Source organism: Danio rerio, chromosome 23 (genome assembly GCF_049306965.1).
Source record: "Danio rerio strain Tuebingen ecotype United States chromosome 23, GRCz12tu, whole genome shotgun sequence".
NCBI classification, from domain to species: Eukaryota; Metazoa; Chordata; class Actinopteri; order Cypriniformes; family Danionidae; genus Danio; species Danio rerio.
Window position 1 is genome coordinate 28536313 of NC_133198.1, and position 16033 is coordinate 28552345.

The following is a 16033-nucleotide window of genomic DNA, read 5'->3' on the forward strand; positions in this document are numbered from 1 at the left end:
CAGTCATAATATGATACATTTTTTGAAGTCAAGAGACTTTGAACATACAGTACATAGACATACACATACATAGAGATGTACATAGATTACAAATATGTGACCTTAGACCCCAAAACCAGTCATAGGGGACAATTTTAGAGCAAGAGCAGACAGAGAGCAAGATGAACCAGCAGAAAGAAATGTGTCCTACCATTCTTGGCCTTGCATGAGCGGTTGTCCAGTTGCGGCAGGTAACCCTCCACACAGCTGCAGGTGTAGGAGCCCTCTGAGTTTGTGCAGGTCTGACTGCAAGTCCCGTACACGGCACATTCGTTAAAGTCTGAAGTAGAGAAAGCCTCATGGTTAAAAAAAAGTCATAGGAAAGGAGACCAATATTTGTAGCTATCGTTATATCAGATAATAGACACAAATAAATAATAATTGATTGACAGGTCACCTTTGCATGTCTTTCCATCTTCTCCCACTTCATAGCCATTCTTGCAGTAGCACTTTGGACCGGACAAAGTCACCGAACAGTTGTACTGGCAGTCCATGATTGAGCATTTACTAGCAAGCTCTAAAAAAATACAAGACAAACAAGAACAGACTGTTGATAGAAGTTCATACACTTACAAATGCACAAGATATAAAGAAAGACAAATAAATATTACAAATATTATTGTTAATATAAAATAAAAAAATCTAGCAAAAAGCCAGCAACAAGGACTGGACAATATAAGCCTTAAAAAGGCAAAAAAATTAAGTCAGAATTTTTAAGATAGATTTTTTGATATTATATGACATGACATAATATGATATATATGATATAATATATGATATGATGTGACAATGAAATGATATGATACATGATACGATCTAATACGATACGATATTTGTTATATATTGTAATATATATAATATGACATGATATGACATGATATAAGATACATGATATGATTAGATATGATATGATATGATATATGATATGATATGATATGATATGATATATGATATGATATGATATATGATATGATATGATATATGATATGATATGATATGGCCATCACGATGCACAGTGGGTAGCACTGTCGCCTGATAGCAAGAAGGTCACTGGTTCGAGCCCCAGCTGGGTCAGTTGGCATTTCTGTGTGGAGTTTGCATGTTCTCCCTATGTTCTCCATGTGCTCCTGTTTCCCCCACAGTTCAAAGACATGTGGTATATGTGAATTGAATAAGATAAATAGGCCAAAGTGTATGTGTGTGAATGCAAGAGTGTATAGGTGTTTCCCAGTGTAAAAAGCAATACAACAACAATAAAAAAAAATTGGCAATAAGACAATATAGCAAAAAAAATATATTGATGTTACTAATTAAATTTTAATATCCTGTTAAAAAACAATTAAAACGAAAGAAAAAGAGTATATTACAATTTCACATTAGACAGATTTTGTAAGCAGGTCATATAGCTTTTTTAAGCCTTTAATCTAGAATGCAATCAACCACATAACCAGACCTCCATCCATTTAACCAAGCTGACTTACAGGCAGGGTTGCCAAGTTCATAGATTTCTTGTCTAATTGGGCTTCTTGGGTTGCTTTTTTTAATTTGGTGGGTTAAAGGGTTGACATATGCAATAATTACATTACCAATGAGAAAAATGCTGTGCCAGGATGCCGAAAAAAAGTAAGAACCCTTTTATGAGGTGCAGGGATACTAGAGGAGAGACCTTGTGCGTGTGTGTGTGGGGGGGTGTGTTTCTGTTTCCATGGTAACTGTCGAAAACTATTGTGAAACTATATCTAAAAAATCTACTAAAAAGTCAGTCAATTTAAAGTAATTTTGATCCACAATAATGTTAAGATTTTTCCAAAAAATGTTCATTTAAAAGTGATTGACTATTATTGATCCAGTTTTTGACCCCTCGTCAGAACAATCTGTACAAATTGATGTGGCTGATTGTACAGTCAGAAGTAAACTCCAACTGCCCTGATTGACTTACAGTTTTGTATATTAACGCTGCTAAATAGGCAGTGATATATGTGGTGAATCTTCTATGGGAGTGCAGCTTATACACTATTACATCATAGAGTACAGAACTTGTGGTTTTGACAGACTGCCCTCGTTGTAAGCTGTTTTCAGAGGAACCACAAAAGTTTGAGTTCTGACACTTGTGTTTGGTAGTAATGTGTCATCATATGTCAAAAGGTATGATTTTTTATGATTACATAATCTTTATAATTACTAATATTGAGTGGTTAACAAAGAAAAATTCATGTATAATGCATACAGTGAGGTAAATTATGTATGTTACAAATGGGCATTTGCATATTTTGAGCTTTGATATTATTAGGCTAGTTCTGATTGGCCATTAGGATTGTTTGCAAAAATTATTTGCTGTTTACTGGCCACTTGCAAGTCTACCTCAATGCCTACAGCTTGCTGTCCAGTTGATCAACCAACTAAAACCAGTTTTACTCTGTTACAAGTGTCTCTTTTGTGCAAACTTGACACTTATCCTAGAGATAATCATGATTTCCATGCACGAGGAGTACAGTGAAAAGCTTTTAATGCTCTTAGTGGAGCCTTTAGGACATCTTGGCAAAATATGAAAGCACAACAGGGGCTTCACTGCTCAACTAACCCAAAACACATACACACGAAGAGCGTATGATTAAAAGGTTTGTGTGGACACAGATGAGTGCCCTTGGTTTTATACTGTGGGTATTGCTGTGCTGCCAAACACTGGATCACTGTCCACCAACCTCTGCATGAACTCAAGACTGCGGCTCCACTCAGATAAAAAACAAGTCTCCACGTGCCCACCGGATGCACACAGGTCTGAGAAAACCACAATCATCAAAACAGTGATTTGGTTTGATATGTTAATGTGGGAACGGTTCAAGGAAGCACAAAATAACAATGGCAATGTTTACTTAGGGAACTCCTCCATAATCCTATGGGATTTTTTTTATGCTTGGTACATCCGTCTTAGTTGATATGATCACAAGTCAACAGCACTAAATACAGTGCAAATACAGTCTGATGAATCTTGCCAGATGAAACATGATCCAACTGCTCAAATTGCAAAAGAGTGATGGGGCATTTTTACTATAAAAACTAATTTTAAGAAGTTTAAAAGTCTCAAAAATAAAGAAAAATTTATAATAATGACCTTTTAAAATAAATCTTAGAGACATTTGAGATGTGCACATTACCATTCAAAAACATGATCAAAAATGCAATAAAATATTAGTATCGTGGACTAGATTGGAAAAGTTTGTACAAACAGCCTAGACTGAAAATTAAAACTATTATTTTTAAAATCAAAAAGCTATTTAAATAGACATATGTTTTTATTTGTTTGAGAAAGCCTAGACTGAAAGCATATCCTAGGCAAATTTTGCTAGTGACAGCTGAAGGCCTTTAGAATGTAGGTTAAATGTTCTGTAAGATTTAATGTTTAATAATTAATTAATTAAATTCTGTCATCACAATTATTGTCAGTTTTCTGAAATAACTGTTTTACAATGTTACATTGCGCTCTGAATGTAACTCAAATCGTGTATATAAAATTAAATGAAACGAAACAAAAACAAAAAACACAACAAAACAAAACATGAAACACCACAAAACAAAACTAAAACACAAAAGCAAAATAAAACAAAAAACTAAACTGAACATAACACAAAACAAAACACAAAACAATAAAACAAAAAACAATAAAACAAAAAAACAAACAAAAAACTAAACTAAAAAACAAACAAAAATGAAAACAACAAACTAAACTGAACAAAACACGAAACAAAACAAATCACGAAACAAACAAAATAAAAAACGAAACAAAACAAAAAATGCATGAAACAAAAAACAAAACAAAAAAACAACAAAACATGAAACAAAAACAAAAAACAAAATAAAAACCAAAACATGAAACAAAAACTAAAAACAAAACAAAAAACAAAACAAAAAGAAAAGAAAAAACAAAACAAAAAAATAGAAAAAACAAAACAAAAACAAAAAAATAAAATAAACAAAACATCACAAAACAAACACGAAACAAAACAAAACAAAAACTAAAAACGAAATAAAACAAAAACTAAACTAAACAAAAGAAGCAAAACATGAAACAAAAAACAAAACGAAAACAAAACATAAAACAAAAATTTAAGATTAAACATGAAACATGAAACAAAACAACAAACGAAAACTAAAACTAAAACAAAACTCAGGCTTCCCCAGCTGCAGCAACTTTAATTTTTTTATTTTTGTGCCAATTTCCCTGAACAGATAATGAAAACAGTACATTTAAAAATAATTCCTTTAATTTTCTAGTTTTGTGCACAAGCTACATTTGTGGACTAGGATTGAAATGTAGCTACACTGTAAAAAAGCCTTGCTGCCATAAAAAATTTTTTTCAATCAAATTCCCTTAAGTCATCTCAACTTGCATCGAACTGACTAAAAATATTAACCAAACTTTGTATAAAATTTAGTTGAAACCTAATTAACTGATTAAAATAAGTTAAAGCAACATAAAATTATTCGTTGACTTGACTTTTTCTTGACGTCAGCAGACACTACATTCCAAAAGGGGACTCTGATTTGGAGAGCCCACAAAGTTGATGTTTAGTCAGCCCACAATCCACTGCAACTTTGAAAGAGAGGGCAGAGAGTAGGAGAAGGAGACTAAGAGAAACCACACCGATGTACGCCCAGGGACAATGAGAGTCCTCATCACACAAAAGCCTGTGGCACAGAGCACTACAATGCAACTTTTGTGCAATGTGTAGAAAGGAAGATGTGCAGGCAAAACACCACGGCCTGTATCGAATCAATTCCCCCTTACCATCCAACCCCAGCTCATACACTGACCTCACACCCACAAACTACTCCAAACACAGCCAAGGGCGTTCGGGGTGTAACACTGGCCATTAAAGGCTGTCAGTCATAAGCAGGTCTAGACAGAGTCTGCACATGCTTTCTGTATTTCATACACTGATTTTCAGGAAATACAAGTGTCATTTTGTAAAATTAATTATGGTAAATTATGTGTGCTGTATTACACTCTCCTGAGTAGTTAAATCAGTAAAGTGTTATGGAATTTAACCAATTAAAACTTTACAAGCATGAACCGTTGCAGGTGTAGATTCCACATGGATGTACTCGTGACATATTATTAAAGGAATGCTGTGGGTTACATGCAAATTCAACAGCAGAGTTTGTTAAAACAAGCTGAAAATGCATTGACAGTTGACAGTATTTAGTATAGAAATTTCTGGAGCAATGAAGTGTTTGTTATTTGATCTGAGATACAAGTTGAAACAATTTGAGGTGCTGACTGATATTAGAATATATGGACAGATGGGGTTAGTTATATGAACTAGCCATTATCTCCCTCGAGAACTATTGTAGTTGTGTTGAGGGTTTGTAATAACAGAGTGAAATGTAAACAAGTTTGCGACTGAAAGAGCAAAAAGTGAAGGCACTAAATTACAAATGATGATTACAAATGTTTACAACACATGTTGCTTCTATTGTGCAGGAGTTCCTAAGGGGTGCCTGAACCCTGTCCTAGAGGGCTGGTGTCCTGCAAAATTCTGTTCCAACCCCAATTAGACAGACCTTAACCAGCTAATCAAGCTCTTTCTAGGTATACTTGGGCTCCGTCCGAAAGCGCCTCCTACTCAGTAGGTACAGCATTTGAATTTAAAAGTACTACTCAGCCGTTAGAAAAGTACGTTCTATACAGTATGAATGTGAGTAGTATGAATGGAACTAGAACATACTATATCCGCCATTTTGTCATGATCACGTGACCTACCCACGTCAGTTGCATTGATTCACTTGACATTCATGAATTCTCTTACAGGGCATCATGGGCTAGTGCAGAGTGCATAGGATGCACAATTCAGAATCTCGCCGGAAGTAGTAAGTCATCCAGCTAATTCTCACATCCTATACTACTCTGTTCACATACTGTTTTTAGCGTGCTATATAGTATGAAGTATGCTATTTCGGACGCAGCCTAGTAACTTCCAGGCAGATGTGTTGAAGGAATGAGCTAAACTATGCAGGACTCCAGGACTGAGTTTGGGCACCCCTGGGTTAGGCCCTACTTTAAAGGTCAGTTAGATCCCCAAACTAGTTCCTATAACCAAAATTGTTACTAGTTCCTGTAATGTAAACACACCAAAAATGTATACCTCTGTCAATAATTTTATGAACAATGAATGTTCCTCCAGTGTAAAAGCCCCTCATAATGGATGCACTTTTAGGGATCACAATGATATCTGACTATTGAGTCGCCTTGATTCGGCTGTGTGTGCTAACAGCTAACTTACAGGATTGACGAAAGCTCAACGATGGACTGACATTGGTATGTCACGGCCATTAGACCATTGTTTCCTAACCAGGAACTAAGGGACCACTGAAAAACTTCCAAGGAACTTCGAGGCTTTCTAATAAATAAATAAATAAATAAATGAATAAATAGATAAATAATTATATATTTTTTGACTGAATGTACATAGCTACATATTTACCAAGCTTTAAAATATGAAGAAATTGTGAAAATAATTGAGTAAAACAAAAACAAAATTGAATAAATAAAAACAAATAAATACATAAATAAAAGTCCTTATTTTTTATTCCTTATGGAATAAGTCATGGAAAAAGTGTAAAGTCATACGGCTTTTAAATATTGTTGTAGCCAATGAAGGGCCCTGACGTAAAAAAGGTTGTATAATCATCCTCATTTTAATGATTTTTCCAAAAGCACTCAAAAATTCCTTGACATTTCCAGGTTTTCCACACCCATCACAACCCTGGGAATAATCCTGTAAGCAGGAATCTACTTCCAGTTGTCAAGTGCGGTCTCCGATTCCCACAGCCATGCCTTGCCTTGTGGGTTTTTAGATTGGTATGTAACCCACATGTTTGTGGTTTATTGGCGCAACAAAAATGATTCATCAAACATCATTTAAGCAATCAAAAGTGCAGCCAACATTCCATTACAATTAACAGTGAAGTGCTGAAAAAAAAAAACAAGTAAGACCGAAAGTAAAAGAGGTTTGGAAGAATTAATGCCACACCACAGAATCTCTTGAAGCAGACAGTTACAAAAATACTGGCAGCCAGGCTGAAAATCAGTCTTCAACCGCACCATATGCTAACCACTCAACCTGTTACAGCAGGTCCAGGGTCAGTTCTGTTCCTGATGTCTAGACCAAGAAAACTCCTTCAAAAACATGTTACTAAATAAGCACAAGCAAAGAACTGGTATAAACATCCTGAATGCTTCATGGGGAGAGCAGGAAGTGGCTAAAAATGCTTTTTATTTTGGCATTTGTGATTTCCATTTATATTTTAGCAGACAATCGTGAGACCAGGCCAACTTTGGGGAGATGCTATTTACTTAGCAACATTTCTTAGTAGTGAGTCAGTAGGTTGCACATCTGTTCCAGTAAACGCTAACAAAACGTGTTTACAACAAGTAGCATAACAAAATGCTACATCACCTTATTTGTCACATTTAATCACTGAACCTTACAAAAGCACAAACTGGGGCAATAAACTTTGCGGAAATGTCAAACAAAACAAAGTCAAGCCATTTATTGTGAGTCTATTGCACGTACTGGTTGACGGGTTGATTTGAAAGATTACACGACTAGCTTTCTAATACTCATCATGCATCTTTTTACATAAGCATTTATTTAAAATATATAGCATCAATATTATAACATATTGAGATCCATGTTGTCAAATAGTACAGACATTATACTTACGACACTTCAGAAATGAAAATGATATGCTGATTTGCAGCTTAAGAAACTTTTCTTCTTCTTATTATCCATGCTATAAACAGTTGTGCTGCTTAATATTTTAGTGGAAACAGTGGCTTGTTTTTTCAGTATTGTCTGAAGAACAGGACGAAGAGTTTGATCGGAATTAGGGGTGTAACAGATCAAGGTTGATCTGCGATTCATACAGATTACAACCCACAGTTCGGAAAACACATGCCCCACCGATAAATACATTTTTTCACTGGTAAATCAATCCTACGTTTGTAACGACCACAGAGAGATGACTCTTGCGTCATTCAAATCACATGTATGAAAGCATTTAGGCTTTCCTGTTAAGTACAATGATGATGGAGGAAGATGTGGTAGGTTATTCGGAATGTAGTGGGTTTCTTTGAAGGTGTTTCTGTCACTACTTGCTTATCCTGCATTAATGCATTCAATGTAAATTGCGCGATTCATCATTAAAGTTCAGAATCTCAACACCCACGCAACGAACTGTAAATGATACGGATTTGCATGTTTATTAATCCTTCAGTTCTCTGCATTTAAATCTATGTTTGAAAAACACAAAAATCAAGAAAACGACTCAAAAGAGAGTCTGTTGTCTTTTGAGTTAGTTATGAGGTTAAAAACTGTCAAATAACAAGTACTGGGATAACAGCTTATAGTTTAGATGAACCAATGATGTTTATGGTAAGGATTAAAATCAATGTCATATGCATTTAATAGCGCTTAAAAATGAAAGTTGTAGGCAGCAATAAAATTATTTAACCAATAGGCCAGCCATTAAACATATGCCACTGAGTAGTTCTTCAAAAATAACACATCTAGCAATGAAACATGAAAATGTATGAGTGAATAACTGAATCACATATCGAAAATGAGAATTTGCTCTACTCTCTGCTGCCTGATTTGTCTGGTTTTCAACTAGGTCCGCTAAATGACATCATGGGGGCGGGTACTTTCATTTTCACTGCTACAGGCCCTCACCTCTGCTCGTGTTCAAACCAAAAGATCGGTGCGCTTTTTCACATGGCAGGCTTTTACGTCCTTTATACATTTTGAAATCGAGTTTATCGACTTGATGAGAGAATATGTCTTGACAATCCACACAGACGTGCAACAAGTAAAATCCTACATGACTTCACACTTTAACAGGCAGTCTAGCAGGTCGTACACCAGAAGTGCCACGACACGGCGCGCACATGACAGTTTAAACTATCACACACCAAACGCGCACATTCGCATTATATTTAACATGAAACTAATCAGATGGCGCTCTGTCGCGCGGCTGAAATATTAATTGCTTCGTGAATCGTGGCTGGGCGGTGCCTGTGTGTGTTTAGAAACCTGTTTAGAATTCTAAAATCCATGGCGCCGTGTGGTGCTGCGCGGCGTGTCGCCGAGAGGCGCTTTTGGTGTGCTTCTTTCTTCATAGAGTGAACCAAAGCGCATTGGTGCCATTATAATGTATTAAATTTATATATTTTTAAAAATCGCGATTTCTCAATTTGATTCAAAATTAAATAGTCTTAAAACGTAAATTCGAATTAATCGAAAAAATCTGAAAAATCGCCCAGCCCTACGTGTAGGTCTACTGCTGGTTAAAATGCTCAGTTATGAATAGTGGTCTTAAATAGATTTAAATTTTTCCTGGTCATTAATGCACAGTAAAGTGATGACATCAGAATACAGCTATTCATAATTCTGAAGTTGAATTTTTATGCTTGCAATCTGTCTTTGACAACATTATCATTTATTCACTGGTAAAATCAGACATTTGTCATTATCAGATTCGTTCTTGCATTATATTCAACATTATATAGGCTAGAGTAGTTATACTGACACCGTTAAACATTTAAGTTCATGCACAACACTTGTGTTCAATATGAATGCAAAACATATTAAATGCTTGTCGTAATCATACCTCTAAAATGCGATATGATCATTTAAATGATGTGACCGCTTTCGGTTTAATTTTCACTGCTAATTGCAGTTCATACTTCCCTAACGGCTCCCAAACGATCACTCTGTGCCACAAACTGAATGTTATTTACAATTTTATTACCTGTTATTCACAGTCTATGCTGGATCTGTTCATTAAAATAGACGCACGCGTGTCTATCAATTAGGGGGCACCCGCCCTCTCTGTGGTAACAGCTCACGGTCAGCAGCTCACATCACGTGTGATTTCACGGCCATAAATACATCATTACATGAAGACAGCAATGACATTTTTGGGTAAAATATATTTTTATAAATACAGCCTGTGACTCTTTCAACATCATTTGGAGGTGTCTATGTCGCTGAGCAACGTATGTAAAACAACGTGAAGACTGTGCGGCTGCCTTTGCTCCTCTCCTGAACTCCTGAAAACAGTTGGCAGAATCGTAGAAATGCTGGTGAAGTGATTGTCTATGGGGTCGAATCGAGATCAAGATCTTTTTTCAATTAATCGTGCAGCTTTAGTTGTACAAAATTATAATGTTGGATTTATACATTTAGCATTATCAGCAACAATAGTAGAAACAGTGAATTTTTCACAGCACTGAATATTTTACAATTTATTTTTATTCAGCTGATTCTTTCTTCATTTATTTTTAATAAAAAGACAGCTTCTCAGTTCTGTTTGTTAAAACCAAAAGTGTCTTACAGAACTGTTTTTGTAATAAGTGAAAAGCAAATTACATTTGTCTCCTCGCCTTTTTGGCTGATCTGAAAAATAGTCCAATCCGTGAATAAAAAAATGGAACCATGAGGTTTGTGATCCACTACACCACTATTCAGAATACAAATAGAAATAAACAAGAAATAAATATTAGTTTGTACATTTTTTATGCATTTACTGACACGTTTAGTCAATTTAATGCATCCATGCTAAATAAAAGTATAAAATTCTTCCCAAAAAAATTACTTTTTACTGATCACATTTTAAGACTATGTGTAAAGTTTAATTATATGCAATCACTGCACACTGTTTAGAGAAAAATACATACAGTATATTTTGATGGCATTGTCTTTATGGTGGAAGAAAGTAATTACCCCACTATGCAAGAGCAAGATGCAATAGAAAAAAAACTTCAACCACTTATGACACTTCGTAATACGCTTTGTGGCATGTTTATGTGTAATATTTCCCATGTCTGAGCTCTCACACTCTGTCTAGTGGCAGGTTCCTACATACTTGTGTTTATATATCTGTGTTTTCAGAAATAATTGAGAATGTGTGGAACATTTCTCTTTGAAAACAAGAGTTCTAGTCAGGTCAGAGGGTTGATGAACTTCAGCTTTGGTCTGTGTGTGTGGTTTATTTGTTCAGTAATGATGGGGAAAGATAGGACCGAACCTTTCTTCAGAAAGCAGTTTTATGGGACACAAACCCACCAACGTTGAAGTTCACTGCCTACGAACATGACTAAATCTCTCTCCGCGTTTCATTTGAGAGTGTCCTCAAGATGAACTCAAACAAATGAAAAAATAACATTAGGAATCCTATTTATCTGAGCGCTACACTATCCAATCAATACTCCTGATCGCACTCCCTGTTCTGTCACAATAATACGCAGCGATCGGAGCCAAACTCATCCATCAGTGCAGTGAAAACATTGTGAAGCCCTACAGCGCAATAGAAACAAATGGATAAGCCATTGCCCAGAGTGATATGCTCTTGCCAAAGCTGAGCTAAGATAAAAGTTGAAAGGCACAGTGGCGTTTGCCAATACCAGTGCAAAGTTCTATTTTAAAGGGCTAATCGTTCTTGTAAGTGATGTGTATTTACTCGAGTGTGTGTTTGTTTGTGTGTGTGTGTGTGTGTGTGTGTGTGTGTGTGTGTGTGTGTGTGTGTGTGTGTGTGTGTGTGTGTGTGTGTGTGCACAGCCTCCTGTGTGAATAGGTCAGCTAAACATGAGCAAACAGAGAAACAGGCAGCTAATATCAAGCTAACAGAGGCATAACACTAGATAAACACTGGCAGCATGGGCATGTTGGCACACAAGTCAACAAAAAAATGCATTAAAAAGGCATTTAAATTGTAATGTGAAAAATTTCCAAACTTAAAAAGTAAATATGATCAATTTGATTACATGTTGACTGAATGCTATAGGGTAAGTTGACAACTTTACTGTAACCTGATCAACAGTGGTGTGTAAGGTAATTTACAAAAGTAATAGATAACAGACTATTACTGGAAATTTGTGATGTGATTACATTACTAATTACTTCATGTAAAAGTCATCAGATTACTAATTACTTTACTTTGCAGTTACTTTTAAAACATAAAATATACATATACAAATACAAATTAAACTGTAGCTCTTTTAGAAATTCAACATTCACTGAAAAACATTACAATTGATTGATCCAGTAGCATGATATATTCAAAGGACTTGAAGAATATGTCCAAAACTTAACATTCTCTCATCACTCAATTGTTCCAAACCTGTGTTTTGTTTTGTTTTGTTTTTTAGCATAAAAGAAGTCATGAAGAAAACTGAAAACTTGTAACCACTGACATCCATAGTATAAAAAAGCACTCCAGTGGTTTGGGTGTTGAAATGTGTATATTCCAAACAAAGTATGAAGCTGATCGGTCAGTTCTTGTCATGTGACTCGCAGTTTTCAACTGGTGTGCCTGGAAAATGCGAGCTCGAGCCACACAAATCCATTGGAAATAACGAACTTGTGCAAGCAAAAGACACAACATGGGAACGACCCCAAAAGCAGCTTCACATTCAGAAGATACCTTCACTCTCTATCCTGCACAAAAATCCAATTTAGCCTGTTTAGGCTGAGTTGGACCACCATGGTATTGGGCGCCGGTGTCCTCCTTAGTGGCAAGTGCTGACATAGAATGCTTTCTCTTCAAGTGCTTGAATAAGTTGCTGGTCAAGTTCTTTAGAGACTGGATATAGACTGCATTTCATAGCAATATTTTTGTTTTTATGCTAAATGAAACCAAACTTTTGTCTGTATTTGCACTTGAAGCACCAACCACTCCTGTCAGCAACTATTTCAGTTTCTTCTACAAACTATATTTGTAACGCAAGTAACACTATTACTTTAGTAACTGTGATCAAATTAGACAAATTTAAAATGTAAATCGTTACATTACTGCGTTGCTTGAAAATGTAATTAGAATACAGTAACACCCAACTCTGCTGATCAATTAATGTTAGATAAAAAGCTAATTAAAACGTAAACTTCCAAAATGTAAACAAGATTTGTAATGCTTATTGAAATGAAAAATTGCTTTAATATGCTGAATTAATAAAATTTGTAACTGTGAAGACTGTTGCTAAACGAAAAAGCTAACAGGCTAATGGTTAAATAGGCTAACTAAACTAAACCGAATCATAATATGTAACCCTAAATTTGATTTTCACAGCAATTTGAGCTCACTGCTTGCGAAAAGCTTAAACAAATCAAACTTTCTTACAGTAAATGAGATTTTTAATGCTAACTAAAATTGCTAACAGCTACAAAATAGTAAACTAGTCATAACTGTAAGTCTAATTTCCACTGCTGATTGAAATGGCTAACTCCTTAAAAATACTAAAGCCAATGAAACTTCAAAACTGTAAATGATAATTTCACTACTTAATAAAATATCTAACATCTATATAAAACAATCAAACTTTCTAAAAGAGGATTTCACTAGCAAGTAAAAAAAAAAAAAACAGCTAGAAAACAAAAAACTAAAATGCCTTTCACAAAAAAAAAATAAAAAATAAAAAAATCAGCCTCCTTTTTAAAAGCCATAAAAAAAGAAAAATCACCAATCAACTGCCAGTAACATGAGATCAGATGTTGGGAAATAGCTCTATAATAAAACATATTCCTCCACTCTGTTGTGAAATAACCCATTTTAAAGAGTAAAAAGAAAAAATGTTAATTTTAAAAAATGTTGGAAATGTGCATATGGCGCAACGAGAGCTGACCAGAGACATTTTTGTACAAATTGTCATCGCCGCTCCAAGTTTGAAAGCTCTAAATCTCAAGATCTTCATCAGAAAGCTGTTTTGGAGAGGTACTGACAGAGTTTGGCCCGTGTCTTCATAGTGGGAGAAACTGGACAGACCTTGAAACATCTCTGAGAGGCTTTAGTGCAGAATGATTAAATCAAGACTGCGGGGAGTCAATTAAATCAGCCAAGAGGGAAAACACAATCAAACCGGCATTGAGACGCTTTCCAGCTCAGCAAGGGAGGGAATTTGCAAAGCCCAGAATATGAGGAACCAGACTAGCATAAGCACGGCTAATATTAGAGGGAGGCTTGGTTATTCGCATTCCCATCACTGATTTCTCTATCCTGCAGACGTATCGCACGGTAATAATCTCATGCCTGCCTCCCTCTCTCTGCCCATTTGTCAACAACTCTAATTACTTAGAAATATAGACTGACAAAATATGTTTTGAAAACATTGCAGCTGAGATTCTTGCACAATCTCCGCGTCTGTTCTGTGAAAACACAGTAAAGCTTGTGAAACTGTAAACCATTCTGTGAAAGTGGAAACGGGCAAACACCAACAGGAAAATACATCCCAGTGTATGTTTTTGTGTGCTGAACGTGTGTGTGGAAGAGCGGGCGAGTGTTTACCTCAGGGTTCAAAGGGTCAGGATTTGAGCCGGAGGACAAGTAAAGTGTGTGAGCGTCAGACGGGGGCCAGATCAGAAAGGCACGTTGTTTATCATCCGGCCTTTAAAACCTAAGGTCTGTCATTCTGGCATTCCTTCAGTATGGAAATATGGTGCTGAACAGACCGGGATTAACATCACAGGGATTGTTTTGACCCTCCAATCTAAGCCTTCCCTTTTGAAATTTGATTTAACTGTCAGTCTAATTTCTTTCAATTACTTGCTAAGTGGGCAGATCATTTCATTAAAGATATATGTCAGCTGGATGAAACGGCGACTCTCAAGAGTTTGGGCACTAACAAGATGAGTCTGATAACGTATGTGAGGATGATGCTAACCAGCACCCTCAGGTTCAGATCCTTGCATCTAATTATGATATATCTGTCTGAAAGAAAGACACCATATGAATTTAAAATCAGTGTTTTTCTTAACATTATTCAAAATATATAATAATATGATCCTTAGTTTTAGTTGATATTTTGGTTCTACTTTACAGTAAGGTTCCATTAGTCTTTCATGTATTTGTTTTCCTTTAGCTTATTTATCAGGAGTTGCCACAGCAGAATGAACCACTAACTATTTAGGCATACGTTTTACACAGTGAATGCCCTTTCAGCTGCAAGCCAGCACTTGGAAACACCCATACACTCTCATTCACACACGCACTCATACACTACAGCCAATTTTGTTTTCCCCAATTCACCTATAGTGCACGTCTTTGCAATCGGCGAAACCGAAGTACCCTGAGGAAACTAACGCAAGCACAGGGAGAACATGCAAACTCCACACAGAAATGCCAACTGACCCAGCTGGGACTCGAACCAGCGACCTTCTTGCTGTAAGGTGACAGAGCTAACCACGGAGTCATTGTGCCAGAGTTCTATACAGTTAAGTAATAGTTAATATACATCTAGCCGGTTGTTCACACAGAACAAAATCTGACAGGCTTATTAGCATACTGATAGCCTATTTGTGAGGCAGAGGGCTGTTATATAAGACTGAAGGGCTTTACTCTTTGAAAAAACAGCTAGCTAGATGTACATTATTACACTTATTACATGACTAGAGTTACAAAAGTAAACAATTAGACAGAAAACTGTGATCTTGGCTGCAATAATTTACTAATTGTTTAATTAAATGTAAAGCTAGCAAGAAAGCTTGAAAGAAAAACTAAACTACAGCAGTGACACAATGTTGTTATGTTTGTTAAAAGTATCAACTTTGATACCAATTCATACAAAATCTTTTAAATTATATATTTCTCACTAGCATTTGAGCGCTGCTTAGCACTTTCTTAAACACAGCTAATTGGTCTCTGCATTCACATTATTATTGTTGCTTTACTGTTGTTCACCAAGCATGAACAGAACAGAAATATGGAGACTAAAGCATTTGAAAGTCGTGTCTATCAGCTGATCAATCTATAAGCAGATATATGAAAAATCCGCTGATAGATCAGCAGAAAAGTGCTGAAATGTTGACATTTTCAAACTTTCTGTATTGACAGGCACTAAAGTCAATGCTATTAGTAGGTCGATACTACGGTGGCCGAGAGAGCTTAAAGCGCTGCAATTTAAGAAAACACATGCATTTAAAAAACTGAAGAAACGTGCTGCATT

General features: G+C 35.8%; 1 protein-coding gene across 2 annotated transcripts in view; it reads right to left on the reverse strand.

Annotated features, from left to right (window-relative positions):
• lrp1ab (low density lipoprotein receptor-related protein 1Ab) overlaps nt 1–16033 on the reverse strand; it is a 236023-nt gene that overhangs the window by 141097 nt on the left and 78893 nt on the right. For both annotated transcript variants that reach the window (XM_005162219.5, XM_021469971.2), the window contains exons 4-5: nt 437–556; nt 191–319 (exon numbers count right to left, since the gene is read on the reverse strand). In XM_005162219.5, coding sequence (XP_005162276.1) covers nt 191–319; nt 437–556 — 249 coding nt within the window. The remainder of the gene's footprint in view (nt 1–190; nt 320–436; nt 557–16033) is intronic.